The sequence below is a fragment of the Syngnathus leptorhynchus genome, chromosome 1 (genome assembly GCF_054491065.1).
Source record: "Syngnathus leptorhynchus isolate UIUO chromosome 1, UIUO_Slep, whole genome shotgun sequence".
NCBI lineage: Eukaryota > Metazoa > Chordata > Actinopteri > Syngnathiformes > Syngnathidae > Syngnathus > Syngnathus leptorhynchus.
In genome coordinates this window covers 24,204,192-24,230,819 of record NC_141195.1, presented here as the reverse complement: position 1 = coordinate 24,230,819, position 26,628 = coordinate 24,204,192, and the positions used below count along the sequence as shown (strand labels likewise).

The 26,628-nt window shown below is 42.9% G+C and overlaps 1 protein-coding gene across 1 annotated transcript; it reads left to right on the top strand.

Annotated features, from left to right (window-relative positions):
• Window positions 1-47: 47 nt before the first annotated feature.
• epha2b (eph receptor A2 b) lies at window positions 48-23,042 on the top strand. The gene is made up of 17 exons (XM_085909961.1): window positions 48-221; window positions 768-847; window positions 2,265-2,913; window positions 14,097-14,252; window positions 14,889-15,230; window positions 15,323-15,453; window positions 16,259-16,430; window positions 16,504-16,603; window positions 17,680-17,735; window positions 17,817-17,942; window positions 18,419-18,604; window positions 18,670-18,731; window positions 19,099-19,308; window positions 19,391-19,540; window positions 19,623-19,816; window positions 20,584-20,739; window positions 21,719-23,042. The coding sequence occupies exons 1-17, from the start codon at window positions 134-136 to the stop codon at window positions 21,825-21,827; spliced, it is 2,967 nt and encodes a 988-aa protein (XP_085766087.1). The 5' UTR covers window positions 48-133; the 3' UTR covers window positions 21,828-23,042.
• Window positions 23,043-26,628: the final 3,586 nt, after the last annotated feature.

Here is a 26,628-nt window from a genome sequence, read left to right as displayed (position 1 = left end):
TGCAGGCGTTCCTGCTTTGTGAATGAGTGTGCGCGCGTGCACGTGAGTGTGTGTATGCAGAGCGGCGCTCCACAAGTCGGTCAGTCGCAGCTCAGGAGCGCAAAACGAGAGAGCGAGCGAGCAAGTGGAGCAAATGGAATTTATCACAGGAGTCCGACCGTTCTTCATTTTCACCTACGTGCTCATTAATGGCATCCTCGTCACCCTGCAAAGCAAAGAAGGTGAGTTGTCACCTCCTTCTTCAAAGTTCAAACTTTCCCCAGAGTCGAACACCTCGCCAAGCGGAGTACGTACAAGAAACTTTCAGTGTCAGCAGCACGCCGATAAAATACTGAAAACACTTCAATCGTCTGTGATAAGAATTCATTGAAAAGTATTTTATTTTGTAATTGACTATTAGCGGTTTTGGAGCTTTTGTACGAGTTTCAAGGGGTTCACAAATAGATTGAAATAGAATTTTGATTTAATTTTGACATCAATTCTGCTCCCAAATTTTCTTTATCTTTTACACAGCTATTAAATTTTCCCTTATTGACATCAATTGATACCTGCATTATTTTCTCTCACCACTGATTTGGAATTTATTTTTTATATTCACGATGACATGATAAGAGGGCCATCTGTGACCATACTTTTATGAGCTTCACATTTTTAAAGGCCATCTGAGGGAAACCGTAACAGCGATGTGACCCGCAATAAAACAAAGACTGACACTTATCCAACTTTTACAACACATGATGACATTGTGTGGGTGTCTCCATACACAGAGGTGCTTTTGGACATGAAGGCCACAGGAGGTGAACTGGGCTGGTTGACTTGGCCTTTCGAGCAGGGAGACAAGCCCGGGGTGAGTACGGCTTTGCCACACACACACACACGTTTTACACACTTGGAATTTGCCCGCACGGAGACTTTGCACAGGAAGAGGCCAAGCCTCGCTTGTGTGAAATATTTGACCATTTGACTCGTGCGGCGAGCTGGCGAAAAAGGTCTCGGCCTTTTGTGTCAAATGTGCCACTTGTTGGCTCCGCTCACGAGAGGGAAAGGGATTGAAGTCACCCGCCGAGCATGTCTGGGCTCTGCCAAAGCGGAGGCAGACAGAATAGCAGCTCCTCCTGAACTGGGAATACTTGTGGCTTCTTGTGGTTTGGAGGCCGGGCCTGCGCAATTGTATGTTAGCAAGCAATTAACTTTTTAAGGCCGGCCGGCCTCCTTTTTTTTTTTGGTTAATGCTGACAGATACCACTTCAAAAGTGTGTCACGGAAAAATGAAAATGTTCTTTATTGTTGTGGTGCTTATTATACAGTAGAAGAGGTGTTTGTCCTTTTTCATAATGGTGCTTTCACACTAATTGAGTGGTCCAAAAATGACTCCAAATGTGTGGTCCTTCTTTAAATGCTGTTTGGATTCCATTTTGTATACCAGGAGTGCTCACACACATTTTACACAGCAACTTTGTGTACACAAATTGCATACCTAGCTTGCCTTTAAAAAGCCCCGTGGGGCTAGTCGTTCCTCGAGCCAAGACTGTGTTCAAACATGTTGCGGCTTTTCCAGAAATATTTGCGGCAACTTTTTAGTGTAGAGTGTAAGCGGCAGTCGGAAAAGTGACTGGAAATAATGTGGGATCTCGCTGCGCTTTCTCACGCTGCGTTAGTTGGGCAGAGGATTCGCGTTCGAGCAAAATGAATGAACGCTATTCACTTTTGCGTGTTGCTGTGACGTTAATTACTGCTGTGAAGGAAATGAAATCCAGGTTTAGTCTGTCGTGATTGAACCATTGTATGCGCGGTACGCTGTAAGTCGGAATACGATCCACACCTCAAAATTAGTGTTTGTAATGGAAACGGGTGTAATTGTAATTGAGGCGCTGTCAAAAGAAGGCTGGCGTGACATCAGAGGTGGAACAAAAATTGACCTCTGCTATGAAAACAGCAGCTGCTTAAAGGAGACATATTGTGAAAAAAAAAAAAAATGTCTGCAATTTAAAAACCATTCCCAGGTGTCACAGACATGTGACATGATTTTGTCGTAAAGGATCAAGCAACATTGAATAGTCACCATTTTTGAGAAATGTAGTCCGGATTAGTATCTCAAATGAACATTGGGATTTTTGGAGCTGATCATCAGTTTTTCAAAAAAAAAAAAAAATCACCAATTTGATTAAAAGATGGCCCAATCTAGTCAGTTAAAAAAAAAACATTCATTGCTGTATAGTTGTCCCAAGGCGTCACGTCTCTAAACTCTCTGTGTTGTCTTCCAGTGGGAGGTGGCTCAAAAGACCCTGAACGGCTCTCAGTTTTACACTTACTCTGTTTGCAATGTGGGCGAACGTGAGCAAGACAACTGGCTGCGCACCACCTTCATCCAACGGCGAGCGTCAGCTTCGCGGGTCTTGGTGGAGCTCCAGTTCATCGTACGCGACTGCAACTCCTTCGACGGCGCCTCCATGACCTGCAAGGAAACCTTCAACCTCTTCACTTCCGAGTCGGACGTGGACGTGGGCACCACCTTCCGCAAGGGTCAGTTCAAGAAAGTGGCCACCATCGCTCCGGACGAGATCACCAGCAAGAACGAGATGCACATCAACACGGAAACCAGGGTGGTGGAGAACCTCTCTCGGAAAGGCTTCTACTTGGCCTTTCAAGACATCGGCGCCTGCGTGGCTCTTCTGTCGGTCAGGGTTTACTACAAAACCTGCCCCGCCACAGTGATGAGCCTGGCCTCCTTCCCCGAAACGGTGGCCGGCGGCGAGAACCAGGCCCTGAGGGAGGTGAACGGGATATGCGTGGATAACGCCATCAGCGAGGAGCTGCCTCGCGTCTACTGCACCGTGGATGGAGAATGGGTGGTGCCCGTGGGCCAGTGCCAGTGCAAAGCCGGCCATGAAAAAATCCAAGACGTGTGTCGAGGTAAGCGCTCGTCTCCGGACGGCCATTTGGCTCGACTGTTTATTTGGGTTGCTAAAGCGTCATTTGCCGCGTATGTTTGTCATGGGCGTTATTAGCATCGCTCGGTGGAATTCCCCCCTCGGCTAAGCCAGGCTCCTCCGCAATGGAAGGAATGCGACATGTTCTAACATCATCCCTGACCTGACAGCACAACCTGACAATGAGGATGGGATGTGCGTGCCCTCTGCCCTGGACAAACTTTCATCCAAGTGCAAGTTCTTGGATGACAGAAGTCCGTTTTAGGATCTTCAAATGCACTTTAAATGCATTCAAAACATATTTAGAGGGAGAGCAAGAAAAACATTGAAAAAAAAACAACATGTTACTATGCACTGATCAGTGCAATAACAATCAATCACAACAAGATCAATAACAATGCACAAAGCTGTACCTTATAAAATGAACCTAATATTGCTTTCCGTAGGCCTTAAAAGCAGGATGATAGACTTTTGAGACATTCAATAACCTTTCTAATCTCTTCAGCAAAAATGAGGCTTATCGTAAAATACTTTGATCGTGAGTTGCCATCTAGCGATCAGAAGTGGAATTACATTCCCACTTTCACATGAAAAAAAATTGCAAAAATAGGAGCCCATGGACCAGGAATAGGTACTGGAGCAAGGTTTTACACCAGTTAATTTACATGAGTGTTCTTTTGAGTAACTGGAACGGATGAATGACATTTCAGTTTCTTTCAACGGGGAATGTTGACTCGGTTTCCGAACCGGTGTTCACAACTCCGTAAAGCAAGTGTTCCAGTCCAATTCTTAACGGGAGCTGCCAGTTTCGACTGCAAAAACGAAGCTTTCTAATTGTAAGTGTGCAGCGTACAAGCATATTCATTTTCATCCCCTGGCGTGGGCCGCTGCTTTCAGGTGTGTTGCGCAACTGCATGCACCGACAGGCCTATCTATTCAGATGACTAAACACCTCATGACTCCCATTAGTCCAAATGATTCCTTTTCTAGAAGACCTCACCGTTTACTGCATCATTTTTAGCTGTAGGGAAAAGTGTCAGGTGGGATGATGAGGGAGGCGGCGGCGGTGTGGAGGAATGAGAGCAGAACTTGACCAAAGTGAGCAAGAGGTTGTATTTAGAGGAGGGCTGTGATTTTAAAACAGACTGGAATGTAAAGGTAGGAGAACAATGAGGCGCTGTGTTTCCCACTCACCTCCCCAGTGCATTCCTCATCCGTTTGCTGGAGAGCAGTACTCCTTCCCAGGCAGCGCTCGGTGGCGGCGGTAATGGTGGTGGTGGTGGGGGGGGGGGTCGATGTCGGGTCAAGACCTCTCATAAAAATGAGTCAACGCCGCAGATCCAAGATGAAGTCAAATGGGAGCTCCGAGACGCACACAGGAAGTTGGAGATGAGCGTGGAAATGTCTGCTTGTGCTCTCCATCAGCTCTTCAAACGTTTGAAGACGGCTCAAGGCCACATTTTCTCGATAGGAAATCTTTCTTGGTGGGATGATAAAGTCCACCGATGGACTGCGGAGGAATTTATCGCTTTTTATGAACTGTAACTTAACGTCTGTCTGTCAGCAAAATTGTTTGGAATGAAAACACGCGGCTCATTTTGGCTCTTACAATCCGTGAGCGCCACAATGTAGATAAATCAGATGTTGACTAAATGTTTATTAACACTCCTCACAAATGTTTAGCTTTTAAACTTGGCAGTCCCATCTTATCGTCACAATAAATAAAGAGCAACACATTATGATTATTTTTTTATTTCAAACATGTCTTTCAAGGAGTCAAGTATCAACTGCAGTCAATTAAAAGATGTAAAATTATTCTGCCTAGCGACAAAATTCCACAATACTCACATCTCGTGCACTCATTTGGTTGGACGACACTTCATTTCCTATCATGATTTTCCTTACCCATAATCCTTCCTGCTACAAAAAAAGCTCTTATCATTTGTGAGCTGGCACTGCTGGACTTTGGGATTGTGTTTAGCCCTCTGGGTCCTCATCTCATCAGCCTCATCACATTTAATCCCCAGTCAAGGTTTTTATTCTAGAACACACAATGAGAACTATTTGGACCGCCGAGCGCAGAATTAACATCCCGGATGAGTCGGAGCCCTTCCAGTAAAGTGATTATCGGTCTCACCAGAAAGTTCCTGTAAACTATTTTCTGCATCTCCTAATTTTCCACTCAAGTCTCAAATCTCCACACTCATCCTCGAATGACGCAACGACAAAGTTTGACTTGTGTGGTGAAAATGTGAATAGCTAGTAATTGACTTGGGTGTGTTTGAGTAACTACTGGTTTTGCACCCCCCCCCCCCCCCCCCCGACTACCACCACTCCTCAAAGTCTGACTCTATTTTCCCCCTGGCATTATGTTTACTGAAAAAGTCTCATCTCTGCCTATTCCCATCCTTATTTTGAAGTGTTTAACGCAAAGACATACGCTGGCGCCTAAGGCTAACAAGCTGCCAAACAAAAGTTTGCTCGTTATTTTGGGGGCCGGGGTGCAAGAGTCATGAATATGACACCAGCGGTGTTTGAACATCACTTGCGCAGACCTGATGGGAACATTTAGAGGACCTCTGCTCACTTCTTACCACATTGAGAAATTGGGGTTAGAGAGAGGTAGATGTTTAATGGCAAATCTCCGGAAATTAGGAAATGTTCTAAATTGGACATTTTCCATAGCAATTACGTGAATTAACTTGGATTGAGGGTAATTTAATGGAAAGGTATCGTATTCAAGTCGAAAAATAATCGTATTGTTTTGTCACAAGCAGACGTTGATACAAAATGAGTTGCGGTGTGTCTGAAGCTCACTTGAAACTCACTCATTCTGGCTCGTACAGTGAAGCATAAAAATGATGCGACATGACTGATTCCAGTTTCCATCTTTGAAAATTACTGGAATCTTGCAGTTGTAGTAGAAATAGGATTTATATTTGACATTTTGTCCAAATCGTTTGATCCAAAAGTATTTGCGTTTCTGAACGCTTGTGTTGTTTCTATTAAGTTTGAATTTGGTTGGCTGCTACTTCCATGTTTTTCTCCCACGGCTTGTTAGCTTAAAGAAAGCCAGTATTGACCCAACTTTTTATGACCAAAGAGGTTTACTTCTAATCTTTTCTGAGTCATGTTTGAGTCCAATTGTTAGGCAAGAAGGAATGAAAGAATGTATTGCTTTGTTAGCTTCTTGTGCTAGCCGTTAGCGAGCTTTGTATATGCATGCCGCCTCACAATTGCTACCTGTGATGCGTTTTTATGTATTTCTGTTTCATTTGAGACTTTTGTGACAGTTAATTGACCATTTAAATAGTTTAAGTGCCATTATGTTTGAGTGAGACACCTCTTGAGCTTTTTATTTTTTTTGTCCCGTGATAACTGTAGAATTTAAGCAAGAAAGTCTGTATTGAAACATCCTGATAAAAGCAGGTGTGGTGATTCACGGCCATTTTTTTTTTTCCCCCCCTGCTTTGTCCCAACTGTGTATTTCTAATCCCCTTAACGGTATAAGACCAATGTATTACACCATTTCACTTTATCTGCTCAGGCGTGAACATAGCTAATTGGATTTAGTTGACCTGTGGTGGATGTCACGTGTCAGAAGATTGCTCAATTGAGATTTCTGTCATGGCACTGGTCATTTAGATGTTTCTTCAGATTTGATGCCAAGGTAGAATCTGCCCGACGGGTGAGGGAGGTTCCGTAAATAATGGGTGGATGATATGGGTGCTTTCAATTCATGTCATGTTTCAACAAGAGAGGTGAAAAACAAAGCTGTACACAAGCCAACAGGAAATGCTGTAAACTAGTACCTTTTTTCTTGCTTTCTATTTCAGTTGTGTAATCATTTGGAGCTCTTGCGTGACAGAGCAAGGTGTACCTGCATGACTAAGAACGGGAAAATGTATTTGATGATTATGCTATAAACCACAACAGAGGAACGATGAGCTCAGTTTGAAAACAATTTTCCCACCCCATGGGAAATTGTCTCTCTGTTCCTGGGTTAAACCGTCATGAACGCTTTATCAAGCAGAGTTGCCATGTGTTCCGATTTGTCCATATTTTGTTACAGGCAGTTGACTCGATTTGTTCCACAGTTACGGATAAGTAAAAAATGTTCCAGAGAGCGAGTAGTTGACTTGACACGTAGGCTGACAATATATCGACTCTTTGATGTGTGTTATCTCGTATTCCTTAGTGTAAAAAATTTGCTTTATTAGTTCTTTTTCCAAATATGGTTCTAAGATTGGCAATTTTTTTTTTTAATGAAATACCTTTGCCAAAGGAGTATGCAGCCCACTTAAAAATATTTCCAGCATAACATTTTTCACCAGATCTAGTTTGTCTTGTCATATGTTAATTAAAAAAAAAAAAAGTCACTACATTGATAAATAGATGTGATGACAAAACCTGATTGGTTAAAAAAAAAAAAACTGCACAATTGCTAATATAGTTTAAATTACATCAGCCAGCTCTACTGATTGTGAAGATTCTGGGCAGATTAAACTAATATGGCAACACATAGAGGCTGAAATTTGATTGGACCAAAAAAAAAATCAAGCATCCATAACTGCAAGCAGTACAGCCAAAAGAAAATTTTGTAAACATATATAAAATTACACACAAAAACCCCAAATTCCTCTGATGTGTGAGCTGAGGTTTCACATCAAACCTCAAACAGTTTGCGTGTTTTTCCTATAAAACAAAGTTGATTTTTGTGCGATGTATAGATGTGGTTTGACCAATACAAATTGTTATTGGCTGTGTTTTTCTGCTAGAAGAAAACTTGGGAATGCTATGTGTATGGATGTGTGTTTGTGGTGGCGTACGCTGGTTGGGAGGGGGGGGGCGGCATCACTGCAATGTGAAGCGCATTGTGTTGTTCTTCTGCTGTGCGAGGTGAGCTCAGCACTTTCCTTCCCAGTGTGTCATTCATCTCCTCATCTGACAACAGCCAGCCACTCGTCCCTGCCAACAGGACGAGCGGAAACCGGAGGCCACCTAATCCCTGGTTGACTCCCCGACCCGTTTGGCTCAGAGCTTTCTATTGTGGCCGGCCACACTCAGCCACTTTCATAGATTTGTTTTTTTTTTTATTGGTGCATTTCACCAGGAAGTCCAGAGCATCGGCGGGGGGGGGGGGGAGTTGCTGTGTTTGCCACCTGGCTGTTCTGCTTGTTCACTTCGCACTCATTTAAATATAATACCAAAGTTTTCTTGCATTCCGTCGCTGCATTCCATGTACAAGTTATAACGTGTTGTCTGCCATACATCATTTTGGAAAAGGATTGCCAACATTGCTTAGACAAACAACATTTAAAAGCCACTTTGTTATGAAAAATGGAAAAGTAACCATTGATAATATTCAATATGAGTACTGTTGAGTTTTTACAGACTTACTCATGGACATTATTGCTGGTATTTTGATTAAGACATGGACTGTATACAATCCAACCAGTCAGCCTCCACAACTCTAGATGGCGCTATGTTCCCTAACTCACATGTTTTTGCAATTTGAACCATTGCTTGGTGGACTTTTTATTTGACCATTTTAAAACAAGCTGGTAGCTGGCTGGTTCAAATTATTCCTCTCTCGACAGCAATATATTAATATATTAACATTACCCTGCAACTTTTGCACCTACTTCCTTTTCCAAGTCTTGGTACGCTCAAAAATTCCCAGAAGAGCCTTAACGAAGGCGTCTGGTCTTACTCTTGTTTTCACCCCGTCTGGTTTGATTTACCCCAGACAAGCTGCAATAGCTTGACCATAGTTCTTAGCTTCACAATGACAATTTATTTTTGGACCATTTTCGTCAATTTTCCAAGTCAAGCTTTCGGCCCGCGTCAAGCTAGTCATCCTATTGTTTAGTCCGCTTCAAAGGCGGCTTTACTTCAGAGCATCTTTTCATTGGGTGGATCTGTCCCATCTATCCCCTGTTGCCGGTGGTCAGAGAGGAGAAAGAGGATAAGAGAATGGATTGTATTTGTTAAAAGCCACATGAAAGCCCGAGTGCAATTGTGAAACAGATGTAATGCCCCCCACAGCTGCTAATCCTTTTGGCTAATGGCCGACCGGCCGACCCCCTTTCATACACACGCTTCCGCCGTCCGTCCTCTACCTACCACCACCTTTTACCTCACGCAACCTCCTCCAACAGAGCCCCCCATTGTTCCGCCGCCGCAGAAGCTAAAATGCTAATGACGTGTTGTCACCCTGCATCTAAGCAGAATGACATGACGTATTGCCGTCATAGTCGAGTAGCTGAAAAACGGAAAAGTCACGGATAATGATTTACACATTTATTTGTTCTCATTCATTCAATATGTTTTTGTGTTACTTGGCTATACTTCTACCCGTTCCTTGCCTCCTCGCTGCTAACATGATTTTGTTTTACTTGGCCGGTGAGTCTCGGGAAGCCACGCACACTTTAACTCACCGCTGCCCTCAGGCACACATGACCTTACTGCCAAACTCCATTGTGCCCCCCCCCCCCTCTTCCTCCCACCACCACTTAGGCCTCAGGTCTCGGGGGCAATTCCCCCTGTCAAGTCTCCATGTTAGCCATTCATCCATCTATCCGAGCACGCATTCATCACTGTCACCATCTCATCCATCTTAACTTGTGCAGACGCACCGATCGGGAGGGGCACGTCGTGGCTCCAGCTCCTGGACTAGAAGGTGGTGGTGGTGGGGGGGGGGGGGGGTCCCAGAATGTAACAGGCCCCTTGCACTCAGCTTCAATAAACAAACAGAGCGGCTGGAGGTTGGCGAGGGCCTCTCAAATGACAAACAGCACTTCAACTTTGGAGCGCTAAGCGGGGAAAATGGGTGCCTTAAGTTCATCACATGTTTGGACTCTTTTTAAAAAAAAAGGCTTTTGTTCATGGTCATATCAGGAGTCTTTCATTTTGTGTTGTCAACGCTAAGCTTACGCTGGATTCAAGGCTTCTTGGTCACGCTTACCATGTTTTCTTACTTTCATTGAACCCTTGAGGAAGGAAGGAAGCGCTGCGTCAAACTCACGCTTCCTGCTTCCTGTCATGTCCCCGAAACAATCCGCCTTCTACGCCGACTCGGGAAGCAACTGTTGTCAAAGTATCCTCTTGGTAAACAAAACTCAGTGCTCATCTCCTGCTCAAAAAGGCCTTGGGTAGACAAAGTAGTTAGTAAGAACAAGTATTTAAGACCACAAACAATGCTGTTAAAAATTGATTGCAGGAGGGAAGTGTTTTGATTAGCGTAGCTGAGAAGCTAGGAAGTGTTTTGATTAGCGTAGCTGAGAAGCTAGCAAACGCGTGTTGAAGAGATAGAGATATGTTTCAACATTTCTTTTGCTTGCCTCATACATTCTTGATATTCCAAGACAAGCTTGTGGTTAAGCTGGTGGAGCAAATTGCTCATGTTGCTACTTTAGTCCGGCAACACTTGCATAAAATGTTTATTTGGTCTAGCAGATTTTTTGGGGAAGTAAAAATAAAAAAACTTCCACATTGATACAACTTCTCATTCTACTCTGTCATCATGTTCTACCAGCTCTGCGGCTTCCATTTGGGAACGTTCAGCCTCAGTTCTAGCCATATTTACCTTTAGTGAACATTATATTGTTTAGCTTCACCACACCTTGCAGTCTCACCTTGCGTGTTTAAAAGCTCAGCTGTGAAAAAGGATCCAGTGTGAACCGGTACAAAATCAAACTTTGCTAACAATAGATCAACAATACCTCGTTGTTACCAAGCTTTAAAAAACAATTTTACCAGAGGTTGAATGTCAAAGTATTGTTAGCAAGTTGAGACAGAGAGCAATTGCATGGGAGAGTCACACAAAGACGTAATTAGTTCAATCGTGAACGCATCATCAAAATAGGCTTTTTTTGTACGTGATTACTATCAAAGGTAGCCTACGTACAAATTGTGACAAATCTGAATCTTTGATATCATCCCTCTCATCTGTGGTCTCTTCTCAAGGTTTCTCACTTCCCCTAGTAGGAGATTTGAGTTTTTCCTTGCCCTCATGGGAGTTTAAGATCAGGGGATGGCTGAGAATATTGTCATTTGTCATTTTCACATGTCCTGAGTGTTGTCAGTCACCTAAATGTTGAACAGACTGTGATGTAACCAAATCAAATTCCTTGTTTGGCACGCTCAAACATGGCGAATAAATTCTTCTTGAATCTTGATTCTTGAATTTTTAGCCAACATCTCTCGTCATCTGAGGAAAAAAAAAAAAGTTTTGTATTTGGTGTGCGTGTCAACAACAAAACGCAGCGCTTGGTTTAATTTCTGTAGTTTATTTCTCGACAACCTTACATGGACAAACATGGAATTCCTCCTCATAATGTCACATCGTGGAGACAACAAAGTCAACAGAGATAGGAACTGAAAGTGTTATGGTCGGGACCTCCTGTTGCGCCGTGTTCACTGGAATGCATCTCCATGTGACTGGAAGGTCGCGCGAGATGCATTGCAGACAGAAAAGCCAGCCTGACTTTTTTTTTTTTTTTTTCACTCGCCATGGGGCATTTGGGCAACTCCCATCCGCAAGGCTTTTTCTCCTCTCTTAGCACTTGAATGGCGTGGCATTCTCCTCGCCTGCTGCTTGCCGATGAATAGCAACGTTAATGGCTTAGCCGGGGAGAGGGGAGGAAGGAATTTGGGGATTACGAGTGTGGAGAGGTAGAGCGATGAATGCGAGTTGCAGGGGCAGCAGCTGCTTTGCCTTCTCAAAAGACCCGAGTCAGGTCTGCCCTGTGTCTGTCTGTCTGTCTGTCTGTCAGTCCTCGGCGGGAGCCTCAGCTTCTGCCAGGGCACCTCTCTTGGCCCGGTTAATAAGTAAAGAAGCAGCTGGCCGAGGCAGACAGGAGCTTCTGTCTTATCGAGAGGCTTGAGTGACACGCCGGCGGATTCTTTTCATGCAAACTAGTCTTTTTTTTTTTTTTTTTGTTGCTTTGAGTTAATATACTACACCTCTTAGCAGGAGCTGGTCTGTTCTACGTCAAGGAGTGAATCTCATTGATATGTGTGTGCTCGCTTTTGTGGCTTCTAGATATAATTGATTTAAGGGACAAGGCTTGAATAGTTTTTGGGGATTTGAGGAGCAATTTTAAGAATGACTTCATTTGAAGAGCAATTTAGACATTGAGATTTTTTTTTTTTTTACAGGTTAACACCAGGCACATAGGTTTTATTAAACAATAAAAATGACAATATAAAGGAGTTTTTATGTTGTGCTATAGCTATCCAATATTTTAGCATTCAGGTATCGTACTGGAAATGTTATAAAATAATTGTGTGTTTTGGTGAGCTATATTTTGACTTACAATAGATTTCACTCCTAATCATAAAGTTTATTTTTGAAATTTATTTCTAAGGCGCCAAATGTTTGTTTTGTTGTTCATCTCATACTCACTTTGTGCGGTATGGACAGTCATAGAAATAAAAGTTCACCAGTGAAGATTTTTAATTTAGAAATGTGTAGATGAAAACAGATAAAAAATAGACATGCAATGAAAGTAAACTATAATAACTCTCGAAGAAACAAAATGCTCATTCTCACTCGCAAATTGCAATGCGAAACCGCTCATTTTCAGCCTTGTAGTGGAATGTGATTTTTCAACTCACAATGGCTCCAATTTGGGGAGGAAAAAAAAGATTCAATTCAGCCAATGGGTGGCTTTATTTGTTTTTCTATATATATGTATAATTGTTTTTACTTATTTATACATTCGATGTAAGATCGTTGCTTAAGAGGTGCAAGTAAGTGTGCAACTGAAAAGCAGTATGTCGATTAGTCACTGAGGTTTTATGATTTTTTAAGAACAGTTAATAGCTGTTCCCAACTTTTTTTTTGTGCCACTGTAAAAAAAAAGTTTGAAAAGTCACCTCACCTCTCCTCTGATTGCAGTTCAGTGGGCTTCCGGCACATTTCTCTCGTCATCTGGTGTTTTATACAGAGGACTTTCAACTTGCTCGTCTGCTGCTGGCGTTACGGTCTGGCGACGGCAGCAGATAGGCGAGTCAAAAGTCTTCTGTAAACTGGCTGTTTGGAAGAAACGCCATGAGTTTGCGGTCTCATCAGTTCGGCACATTTTCGGATGGTCCTCATTTCCAACTTTCGGCCACGTGTCTCACGAGTGGGACAAGGGGGGCAACGAATGTTTGCTCGCTGGTGTAAACGTGCCATGGTGTGAAGACACGAGCGGCGGCCGCCATCGCTGCTGCCGGCAGAATGTCGGCGGCTAAAAGAGGGCCCCGTCGTTTTCACTTTTTATGGATCGCTCTCTGGGACATTTCACGCCGTATTAAGTTCATATTTCATCACGCCGACGCACAGCGGGCGGGGGCAGGCTACCTGCAGTTCTGTCCACTCATGCCAAACGTGTGAGAACAAGTGTCACCTTATCTGGGCTTTCAAAAGCATGCATGTGGCGTGAAAGGGAAAGAATGTGCCAGAATGTTGAGTGGCCTTCATTCATCACAACTTGACAATTCAGTTGCTTTTCAGATGTTTACAAAATATTTCTCAATCATTTTCAGTGGTAAACAAAGTCAATAGTAATTTCACCACCATCAGTAGTTTATAAATAATAAATCAATTGAAAAATGTTTTTATTCTTTTCCATTTCCAATTTCGCAGCCCACTTGCAATACCGCCACAGCCCACTAAGGGGCCGCGGACCACGGGTTGACAATCCCTGATACGCAGGCTCAATGTTTCATATAGCACAGATGTCCTCGTCAGATGGAATTGATTTGAAAATTTGTATGGTCACGATGTTGGAAGTTTCACACGGATGATGCATGACTTGATCTTGTAGCCTCGCACGGCACATCTTGCCGCCGTGGAATGTGGGACGACTGGTTGCCTTTGTTACAAGAGAGGCAACAGTTTGCCGTGTTACGAGACGTATCGGTGGCAGTCTTGCAGCGATGGCAAGATGTAATGACTTGAGTCCACACTGCGCAGCCCCTGTTTTCCTTCTCATATCTCGGTCACCTTTGACCTTTGACTAATGAAATGTTCACTGAAGCTTTGTGTCTCACACACAAGAGGTAAAAAGTTCACGGTGGTGAAATCTTCAAGGCAGCCGGACCGGCTTGCGTACGTCACACGTAATGTTTGCCTCAAGTCACACTTGCAAATGTCTTTTTTTCTTTTTTTTGCAGAATGTCAGCCCGGCTTCTTCAAAGCGGAAGCTTCCGGTGAGACGTGTCAGCCGTGTCCTGCTAACACCCAAGGGTCGGGCTCCGGGGCTTTATTTTGTTCCTGCGTGGACGGCTTCTTTCGGGCCCCCGGCGATCCCTCAACCGGACCCTGCTCAGGTGATGGCTCGCCCTGATTTCCTTTTTAACACCAACAAGTGTGACCTCGTATCGGGACAGGAAGTTAAGTGTTGTGTTTGGCTCAGTCTTGCAAAAATAAAATAATGGAGGCTTATACAAAATTTCAAGTCTTTTTCCAAAAGGAGTTTCATTTTTTTATTATTATTATTAGTTTTTTTATAGTTGTTTTTTTTTTTTTTCCCAAAAAGAGTTTTTCCTCCAAGGGTCACAAAGAATAACAAAGGACACGATAATTCGGCCATTTTGTTGTGCGACAGCCATTTTGGGAAGATTTCAGTGCTCATTCTCTATTTGGACAAACTCATAATAGAGAAATGAGATCCAATTGTGGCATTTTTGTCTGCATCAGATTGTGCCCTTTTTTTATCTCCATCAGTGATTTACGGATTGTTACTAGCTGCAGCAAAATATTAGATGTTTCTTTGCGGAGGATAAAGAATATATGTCTATATGAGTATTTTGTTTATAATACAGTGACACCAAGGCTCATTCATTAGACCTTCATAGCGTTTTGGATTGTTAGCATTAAGTAAGCCAAGTAAATGGCTAACTTTAGTAGACGCTGCCAACCCATATTCAGTATTTTAATCTCTTCCTTATTCTTCCCATGCTCAGGCCTCCCCTCTGCTCCCAAAGACCTCATGGCCACCACCACACAACTATCCGCTGGAAAACTCCTGCTTTCCTGGAGCCCGCCAGACGACAGCGGAGGTCGAACCGATTTGACGTACAGCGTGGAATGCCAACGCTGCGAGGGCTCCACCTGTCAGCCGTGCGGAGACAAGATCCACTACGACCCATCCAGCTCCGGCCTGACCGACACGAAGGTGTCAGTGAGCGAGCTGGACGCTCACCTCAACTATACCTTCATCGTGGAGGCTCACAGCGGCGTGTCCATGTTTGCCAGTCAAGCAACGCCTTCCACTAGTGCTCTGACTACATCTCTGCACTACACAGGTGAGGGAGGGATGCTTTCTTTATGTAGTCATATCCTTTCTTCTGGAACTGGAGAAAAAAAAAAAACTGAAAAAGTCCTCCCGTTTCCTCAGAACCCCCCAAAATCACCTCCGTTCGAATGGTGGAGAGAACGGCCACCAAGTTGTCCATCTTCTGGGACGTGTCCCCCCGACCGCGTTTCCAACCTCGGCCCTTCCGCTACAAGCTGACCTATCGCAAGAAGGTGCTTTGCTTCTTACATTTCAAGTCACACTATCGCAACAGCATATTCGTCCTTTCATCGGAAATGAAGAATTTCTTTGCAATTTCTATGAATCAAAGTCAAAGGGAAGCAGAGTAAAGGTGAATTTTCTTTTTTGATGTGTTCAAATCTGCATGACTAAGGACCGCAGTTTTAAAATAGGTGGGAGACGTTTCAGTGACTAAAGAGAATAGTTTTATTGTGACTGTGCTTGCAATATAGCAGGGAAACAGTCCAAAAACTTTCCATGGGAAGTTGAGCAGAGGAATTTTGAAACTATGCTAGGGGGGTTGATGAAAGTGAATGTAAATGTGAACTGGGAATCATTTATATCATCTGTAAATATACCTTCAAAATGTTTTTGTAATCTCCAAAAATTCTTGGGCTAACATAAAACCGGATTGCCACCCAAAATTTAATATATATTTCTTAAACAATTAAAAAGAAATCTGCTCCAATTATGATACTGTACACAATATTCATTTCGAATCTTTGCGAAGAGTACAAACACAAGTTCCTTCCAGTGAAAAGCCCAAAAATTATTTTAATTAATTATTAATTAATTAACATAAATTAATTGACCCACACTTTCCAACGAATCAAAATTTAGCAAATTTGTCTGAATTCCAAAAACTTTTTTTTTTCCCTGCAACACGTGTCACCTGCCAGATATATTGACTTTTGTATTATTTTGGTGCTAAAAAGCTTTTTCCTTAAGAGCTGATGTTGATATCTTGATTGAAAATAAAACCAAAATGGGCTTACTTGAATGACTCTGTCCTCTCAGGATGACAATCTCGACGTGACCACCTACACGGTGCTGATCCTGGAGAAGAGTTCTGTGGAGATCAGCGATCTGGCCCCGGGCACGGCCTACCTGTTCCGGGTGCAGGCCGTGGGCAGTGACGGCAGTCCCGCAGGTTCCAGTGTGGAGGAACAGTTTGAAACCTCATCTGCAGGTAGTAATCACTCAAGCCGCTTTGACACCTTTTGCAACGCTCCAACTTTTAATTCATGCGTCTTTGTTTGCAGAACCGCTGACTCAGACCAATCCGGCGCTCATTTTCGGCGTGCCGGTGGCAGGCGCGGCTGTGTTGTTTATACTGGTCCTGGTGATCTTCCTCCGCAGACGGTCAGTAAGCTGCTCCTCTTGGTCGCTTGGCACCTCTTCTTTTCTTTCTTCCTTTTTGGATCTGTTCCAACCCTCAAGGGAACAAAACACGTTCACGGGTTCTATTCTCGGCCTTTTTGAAAGGAAATGTGTCGCATTGACAAAGACGGATAGGGCCCTCTTGCCGTGTCGAGCTGAAGGTTGCGCTCGTTCGTCCACCTTCCTCCGGTCACCTCTTTGAATCAATGGCTCGGGCGGCCCATCGTTAGCGCTGATCAAAGAGGTGCTTTGTGAAAGCCGTGACAAAGGTTGCTATGTGCCATTGATATTAAAGCGGGCCTGTTGGATGAGGAAGCACAAGATGCACCCCCCCCCTCCAGACACTTCGCTTTCTTGTCGGAATTTTACGGCGATGAACGAAAGATGATGGAATTAATTTTATACTTGCACAGAAAAAAACAAAACAAACTTGAGCCCCCCCCCCCCCATATCCAATGGTTTTCTTTCCATGCTTTAATATGAACAATTAAAGAATAGCACCAAGTCAGCACATGTTCTGTATTTAATTTTTTTTTTTTTTAACTGAAAGTACTTTAAGGTGTTGTAGGCACTGGCGGAATTAGAGGTGGGCTGAAAAAATGCTAGAACCTCCAAGATCCAGGCCAGTTAATTGATTTCTGGTTATTTGCCAATTTTTTTATTTTTTTTTAACACCCACCTCATCTATACGGAACATATTAGGAATCCTGACCAGCATTTCCTGAAGAATTTTAGGGGTTTATTTTTTTCATTCATTCATTCATTCATTCGTTCATCCATCTATTTATTTATTTATTTATATATTTATTTATTTATTTATTTATTTATTTATTTATTTATTTATTTATTTTTTATTTATTAATTATTTAATTTTATTTCATTTTTGGCTTTTGTTTTGCCAACCCCTTGAGTCAATCAGTTTAACAGGTTTAAAACAATATGATGAAAAAAATCTTCAAATTAGGAGTAAAATAATACATTTTAATAATAATTTATAATAATACATATTTTTTTTTTCAAATTCGGAATAAAAGTGATCTTTTGTGTGTCTTATTCAGGAAAAGAAATTCTCACACCAGACAAGGACCAGAAGACGCCTACTTCTCTAGCTCAGGTACCTGAAAATAAGAAAAACAATCACTCTTTGGTCTCACATCATTCATGTCGTGACCCTCGATGTTCTCTGACCCCTTAGAGCAACTCAAACCCCTGAAGACCTACGTGGACCCGCACACCTACGAGGACCCCAACACAGCCGTACTGAAGTTTGCCACCGAAATCCACCCCAACCACATCAGTAAACAAAAAGTCATCGGAGCTGGTGAGTGACAGTCGGCCAGCACGCTGAGTGATGTCGCAATCCCCGGCGGGGCTGTTTACACAGCGCATTTTCCACCAGTTAACTTGTCGACTGACAGCGGCTTAGTTCTGTAAAGATAACAATCTACCTGGCCCGTAATGGCGACTCTTGTGATACATCGGCTCCTCCCGATCTCCCACGCGTGAGATGTTTATTCAAGTGGGAGCTTTTTTTTTTCTTTTCCTCTCTCTCCAATCTCCACCCCCACCGCGGTTCCCATGGCGGAACCCCCTCCCTGTCTTTCTCCCCATCCTCCCACACCACAGGCCACCCGCCGCTTTAACAACACTCAACCTTGAACACACCTCAGCGGGAAAGCCTCGAGCCAAACAGCCACACACACACACTTTCATTTTTTTCCTGCATCTATTTTACACAAATAAATCCCCTGCTGACGGTTGAAAACTTTTTTTAATATATATGTTGTTGTTTGACAGGAGAGTTTGGCGAGGTGTATCGTGGGATTCTCAAGGTGCCAGGCAAGAAGGAAGTGGCCGTTGCCATCAAGACGCTGAAGCCAGGCTACTCGGAGAAACAGAGGCAAGACTTTCTGGGCGAGGCTTCCATCATGGGTCAATTCTCTCACCAGAACATCATCCGCCTGGAGGGGGTGGTCACTAAATGTAAGATTGACTTTTTTTTGCCAGTTGAAATATGGTTTGTTAACATGCTTTATGTTTGTGTGCAGTTAAACACGCCATGATTGTGACCGAATACATGGAAAACGGAGCACTGGATAGATACCTCAGGGTGAGTTTACATTCAATTCAAATTGGGAAAAAAAAAATGGGTGAAATGGCTGAAATGGGATGTATGGTGGCCCAAAGGACTCAAAAATAACTTCATGCTACATTTTCCTAATCCACAGCCATTTTAATTAGCTTCATCCATCCATCCATGTTCTATACCGCTTCTGAAAAAATTATTTTAAAAAAAATTAGCTTCATCTATTAATTTTTTGTTTTATTTCTCCATCCAACTTCATGCTACATTTTCCTAATCCACAGCCATTTTAATTAGCTTCATCCATCCATCCATCCATCCATCCATGTTCTATACCGCTTCTAAAAAAAAAATTAGCTTCATCTGTTAATTTTTTATTTGATTTCTCCATCAGGACCGTGACGGTGAGATTTCTTCCTTCCAGCTGGTGGGCATGCTCCGTGGCATCGCCGCAGGCATGAAGTACCTCTCTGATATGAGCTACGTCCACCGCGATCTGGCGGCTCGCAACATCCTGGTCAATAACAACCTGGAGTGTAAAGTGTCCGACTTCGGTTTATCCCGAGTGCTGGAAGACGATCCCGAGGGCACCTACACCACCAGTGTGAGTAGAAGTACAGCGGATGGCTTTGATTTATGATTTGAAGACACGTCTGGAAGAGTTTTGTGGCATTTTTATCGGACAGGGAGGTAAGATCCCGATTCGCTGGACAGCTCCGGAGGCAATCGCGTACAGGAAGTTCACGTCAGCGAGCGACGTGTGGAGTTTCGGTATCGTTATGTGGGAGGTGATGGCGTTTGGCGAAAGGCCCTACTGGGACATGAGTAATCACGAGGTGAGATTTTTGTTTTCTTTTAGGTCGCACCTTACGTCTAGCCATGGCTCGGAGTCATCTTCTCTTGCTAAATTGTCCGCAGGTGATGAAGGCCATCAACGAGGCTTTCAGACTACCGGCGCCTATGGACTGTCCCTCGGCTGTTTACCAGCTCATGCTGCAGTGCTGGCTCCAGGATCGCTCCAAGAGGCCACGTTTCGGGGATATTGTCAGCCTGCTGGACAAACTCCTACGGAGTCCAGACTCCCTCAAGGCCATTGCTGACTTTGATCCACGGTAAGCATTATTTCAATAGAATCGTCCAAATCCAGAGTCCCAGACATGACATGGAAGGAAGAAAAAAAAGAACTGTGGCTACAATGTATGAGGTGTGTCGGAAAAGTTCCGGGGCAGGTGTTACTTTTGATCCATCGCTTTTAAGAGTATAAAATAGAGCTAGCGGCAAGTTAACAAAAATGGACAGGGATCATAATTTGACATCATACTGTATGGATTATTTTTGAAAAAAGATTTTATTTGAGAAACACACAGAGGTGTGTCTCAGCGTCAACCACGTCAAACTCGTTTTTTTCGCGGGCGGCATCGTAATTATAGTTTCCTTCTGAGAGCAATAATGAGGGTCAACCCAAATAAATGTACGAACATCGGCTACATAACAAACTGATCATCAGAAACGAGTAAAAACTGTGAATTTAAAAAAATAAATACATAAAAAGATGAATGATAATAAAAAGTGCAAGTAACATCTCTATTTTTTAAAAGTGAAGACAATTTGCAATTTTTCTATCGAAATACGGGCCAAATATAATTACACGGCGGGCCACGTTTGGCCCGCGAGCCAGAGTTTGACAACCCGGTTGTGGAGAAACAGTCAGGTCACAGTCAACTGTCTTTTGTGTGTCTGTGTGAGAAGCCAGCTCCCCTTTTTGTGACAGTGAAAAGAGACAAAAGGCCAACTTTGTCATATCTCAATGGTCACTTTTCCCTCTGACTGCTCCAACTGGTTTTGTGTCTTCACTCATTTCTTCTTGACTTTCCCGCAGCGTATCCATCCGCCTGCCCAGCGTCAGCGGTTCAGACGGCTCGCCCTTCAGGTCCGTGTCCGAGTGGCTGGAATCCATCAAAATGAGCCAATACAGCGACAACTTCAGCTGCGCCGGCATCGTCAGCATGGATCAAGTCCTGCAGATGAAGAACGAGTAAGTGCTCATGTTTGCCGACGCCACATATTTCTTTTATATTATCGTGGTGTTTTCTTTTGCTCGATACGTTCTATTGAGAGAGTGTGTTTTGACTCTCAGCGGGACATCTGTTCCCGACTCGGTCCAAGTCGTTTCTAGAATCTGCTAAATGGCTGGCGTCATCCTAATCCGCAGCCTCAGTCAGAACTTGTCAAATGCCTGTGATGGAAAAAGGACGAAGAAAGACGTGGCGTTTTTTTTTTTTTTTTCGTTCTCTCATCCCTTCATCCCTCCCCTCTGCCCACACACTTTGCCCTGAGCGGCGCTTTTGCAAACCCTCAAAAAGTCACTTTTGGCTTGAATCTCAAGGCTTAGGGAAGAGAAGATTCTTGACAATTTGAAGGTGTAAGAGGAGTTAAGTCTTATCTTCTCACATGTATGGGAACACTTAAATTGAATTGAATGAAATTGCCCAAACGTTTTGGAGAAAAGGCTTAGTCAAGCACATCATATCTGCTTGTTTGGGGACTATAATGAGGGCCAGAGGTTTTTTTTTTGTTTTTTTTTCCCCCCAAGCGGGCCAGCAGCCAAAAGGAAGCCGCAAGAGGCGGCATCTTTCCTGCCTGCTGTACGCCGTTCACATCTCAAGTGGCTGTGATTTGCAATGATTGCCAAGCAGATGACAAAATCCTTTCAAGTGTTTGTCGTGGCCAATGGTGCGATTGCGCGACTCCATCTGCAAACACTCTCGAGGCCACCGGCAGCCAAGTGAATCATTGTTAAATCATTAAAGCCGCTAATGAAGGCTTTGACTAAAAGTGTCGTCCTTTCATGTTGTTACGTTTAACCCCGCTCCACATGAGTGGAGGGCGAGCGGATGTTTAATGACTTCAAGGCACGGGAGCGTGAAAAGTCTCGGAAGGGGGGCCCGGCCCCGGCCCGGCCCCGGCCGGGGGGTTGCAAACGCTCACAAAATGTCATCTCGCTTCCATCACAGGGACATCAAGAACATCGGGGTGAGGCTGCCTGGCCATTTGAAAAGAATCGCCTACAGCATTTTGGGCTTAAAGGACCAGACCAGCACGCTCAGTGTGTTTGCAGTGTGAACGTCATCACGGAGACTTGAACTCAAGCACTGAAGCTGAAAAGCCCCCTTTGGACTCCCAATTGAGTCGGAGCGATACCGCAGGGGGGGCAGCACCGACAAAAACAAACAACATGAGAGCGCAGCAAACATCGGCGAGCGATGGAGGAAATACGCAAAAAAGGACTCAAGTACTCATTCCTTGTTTTAAAAAAAAAAAAAAGAAACGGCAATCGTGGGAATGGCGCGTTCTATGTGGAGCAAACGAAGAAGGTGTGGCAGTGAGGGCGGGGCGGGAGAAAGGGAAGGGCCCGGCTTCCACTTCCTGTTCATCGAGGGCGAGGACGTCTGAAAGTAGCTGCAGATGACCCTAAACTAAACTAAGCTATAATCTTATAAGCAAAATGAGGCTTATGTATGAGGTACTCTGTAAATAATCCACTTTTCTTTTGTATTTGGGAATTCACCCAAACCACTGGGATTAAAGAATTTCTAATGTAGCACTTGCTTTGAAAATATTGTGGTTTTTGGTTTGTTTTCAAGTGACAGGAAATGGCTTGTTATGCTTTTAAAAATGAAAAGTAACGGTGCAAATGAGAAGGCATCTCTATCTGATCTGCCGGTAATGAAGATGGAGCGGGGAAGAAAAAAAAAAAAAAAGATGTCAAGAGGATGAGTCTTGTCATGGTGAGGATGATTTCCGACTAAATAATAGTTTGGCCTTGTCTATTTTTGTAAACTACACCCACATTCTCATGTGCTGTTGTGGAGAACATGGGGAAGAAATGCTTTGACAATGAAGTGCCTGTTTGATTATGTGTTTTTTAATTGATGACTGCAAATTATTGTGTTACTGATGTACACTTTTCTTGACTTGAATTTTTCAAATGATCCATTTGTAGATGTAGCTTTGGATAAGGGATTTTTTTTGTTACATATTATGATGTCACTTAACAGATCATTGTGTACAGTTTGCATTATTTCTATCCAAAGCCATTTTAGCTTCCTCTCCAAAAAAACCTTCATTTTTTTTTTCAAAATGTATTTAATAGTTTATTTATTTTTTACTTCTATTTATTCAGCCTGATAAAACACTGAGCTTGGATTATAATTGAAGGTGGCTCTGTCATTAAAAAAAAAAAAAAATTAAAAAAAGCTGTGTCGCATTTATAGCTGAAATATTCAAAGTTCAGTTTGCTTTCATGCACATGTGGAGCAATAAAGTCTGGAATCCTGATTTTTGACACACAATGCTGTCGGGCTTTTTGTATGTGAGCTTTTTTGCATGTACATAGAATGAGATATTGGTCATTGTGGAGAAAATATTAAAAAGATCAAGTTGTTTTAGATGAGCATTGTACTTTCGAGTACAATGTGTGTTGAGGGAATCCAGTAAAGAAAAATATCATCTCCCCATTTTTATATTTTTGGGGAAAAAAAAGTGTAAACAAACTAGCCCCAAGCTTTTAGTTGAAAGGGTTATTTTTTGAAACGGAAACTAAAGAAATAAGTGTAAACAAACTAGCCCCAAGCTTTTAGTTGAAAGGGTTATTTTTTGAAACGGAAACTAAAGAAATAACTAAAACTAAAATTGAAAAACAAAATAGACCAAAAACGAAATTGCTATTTAAAAAACTTAAACTAAAACTAACTATAACATAGCAAACATGTCCTCCGTTTTCATCTTTGGCAATTAATTTAATAAACTTTTAAGGTCAATTTTAAATGTATTTATTTTTTATTAATTTGATTTTTATTTCTATGATACTAGCCGGAAAAAGAGATGGTCGAATTGTTTTCTGGGTATTGCAGTCCTCTTAATGTCTCGCACCGTAGTGACGTCATCAAACAGCAGCCAATAAAAATAATGACACTGCAAGGACAGGTGTCGGTGTGTGTTTTAGGCTGGACTGGCTTCCGTGCTTTTGTGATTTAACTCATCTTCAAACGCCACGCGAGGTAACAAATGCTTCCATAATTTTGCTCCATAAATAAAAAAAAAAGTATGCATTCAGTATTTAAAGAAAATAGTACACTGCACACCTGGGTTTCATATTTTTCTTAATAGGATTCAAGCCACAAATGGACTTTAGAAATCGGCAACTTGGCAAACAAGACATCCTTGGCTTGATTGAATTGAATAAAGCAGGGTGCATGCATGCATGTATCTAACTTGACATGCAACTTCTCCAAGTGTGCATTGCACTTTTTGTAATTCAAAGTCTGTGAACTGTTCAACTGTTCCTGTGTGATCCAAATGTTTTAAAGTCATGATTTGTTGAATTGCTACTAGGCAACATGGTGTTTTTAAATCTTACGTACAAATGAAAAACATAAACAAAAAAACATGTCAAATTAGGTGTTTTTTAAAAAAAAACAATAAAAACTAACAAATCCAACATAAAAACTCATCAAAACTAAATAAATAAACTATAAATGCACTAAAAACGAACTATAATCAAAATTCCCAAACTGCATAAAAAAACAGAAGCGAAACAGAAATTTCAGTATCGATCTACTCCTGTTAGTATCGATCCAATAATGATACCGACTTGATATCAATATTATCTATATTTGGATCTTTCTGCCCATCACCACTATTTACTCTCAAATCACTTGGCCAACATCTCCCTCCCTTCAAGCGCTCACCTTTTGCACAGCGCTACGCCAAATTCAGGTTAAAAGGGCCCTTCCAGATGATTTCATCTTGAAATCCTAATCCTTCAAATTGAAAAAAGACACGAGTTACATTTCGACATGCAACTTCTCCAAGAGTGCATTCATTGCACAGATTATTCCATATATTTGTTTTTGAAAAGCACAAAAAGGCTTTGGAGCGATTAGCAAAAGCATTTGTGTTCAGTGGCTTTCAGGTCCTTTCTTTGCAATATGAACATTTTTTTCCACAAGGTCGATCAGTTGTTATCACGCTTGCCGTCACCTTCCAAATGATTGATTCAAGTACAAAGCTTTTAAATACATTCTTCAGATAAGAAAGAGGAATGTCAATGTTTAAGTATTGAATTCATCCGTAAGAAAGGAGCCTGGGAAACTGGGATTTGTCACTAAGTCTCCGACGAGGCTTTGTCCTTGACTTCCATCTGGCCGCTTGCGCGGTTTTTGCCCCCCCCCCCCCCCCCCCCCCCCCCCTCTGACCAATAGAAGGCCTCAAAATAGTCGCGGCTTTGTGTGGCAGCTCAAAACGAAGAAAGACATTTTCCATCCATTCTCTCATTTTTTTTTTATTTTTTTTCCAGTGCGAGCTGCAAAAAGAGGGGCAGAGGTTTGTACTTTTTATGCAAATCCACACGCGAGCGTGTCCAAACCCGAGTTGCACTTGATGTCCCTGTCGTGGAGCGTAATGCGATTATCCCCAACTCGGCAGGGGCTGAATGTGTGCAACTTTGCATCTTGTCATTAAGGACTGTAAATAACAGCCAGCCATGCCAAAGAGAAAGGAAGGGAGCCTGGCTGGCGTTTGGAGCCATGCTGAAAGTTTACGTGAGGTCACATTAGCATGTTTGAGCCATTGTGCCCACAAAGCTTTTCTATCTTCTTGCGTGGTCTTTCACATCTTTTCTCCGTGTGTAGGCCAGATGAGCGAGGATGATGGGAACCTTCATATAAGATTTCTTTCAACTTCATTTTTTTTTCTTTTATGTCCTCCTTTGTCAATATAGAGAGAGAGAGAGAGAGAGGGAAAAAAAAAGCCATGCTGTGGAATTTACATCCTGGCTAACTTTAGCTTTGGGTTCCTGACCAGAAAACACATCCTCCAATTTCTGTCTATATTGGTCGTCCTGCGTCTTTCCTTAGGAGGATTTTGCACATAATTCCCTCTTCCAAGCTCCGCCATGGCTCAACTGTAAGAATTTACGCCTTGAATCAAGATGACACACTTTTCAAAAGCTCCCGTTTGAAACAAGTTGCCTGACTTTTCAACTGTGTGTGTGTGTGTCTTCTTTCTTTTCTTTAAATTTCCCGCAATGGAGCTGCTGACTGTTGGCGAGGCAAAGCCACACCAGATAAAACTTGGAAATAACTTTAAAAGCTAAAAGCTCACCTCTGATTTATTGACTTAGATGTGCGTGGGTTCTTGTCCAAATTGCCAAGAAGCAAAAAAGCCGGTTGAACCAATTTGCTATTCTCGTCAAAAGACAGACTGCCAGTACTGCGTCATGATTATTTATTTTAGCCAGCAGGATGTCTATCCACAGAGGATGGATTTTCTTTCCTTACTTTTCACCCCCCTCCCTCCCCTCCCCTCTTCATTTCCGCCTGTCTGCATATGTTGTGGAGGCCATTAATCGTCCAACATGCACCCCGGCAGATAATTACGGTCATTAAAGCAATTAGGGAGCACATGGAGGGCAGGTTTTTAGTTAGACCCCGAGGCTCGTTCTCCTCCATGGAGAGGGCCGAGGTGGTCGGCTCGCTATAAAGAAGGCGCTCCCTGTTGGTGTCGCCTTTGCAGATCTCACCGACTTTGTGACCAGCAAAACTTTCACATCCTCTGAAGGACTATTTTGGAGCTTCAGCAAATGGGAGGGGAAGCAGACGGTGGTTTTGCAGCACACATACGTAGATCATCACGCCTGTCATGTCATGTGAGCCTTAGCCTAATATTATGCCTCTCATTGTGTCTGCCCGCCTTGGGAGTCCCTCACAGATGCAAGCCATTGAACAAACCAAACAAGCTTCACATGTGCACGCAAACCACAGAAAGTTCCCCGCGCTTTTTTCCTCGCCGCGCCGCCGAAGGGAGGACAAAAACGGTCGTCCGTGGCGCGGCCTTTTCGGGACTTTTCCCAGCATTCCTCTTG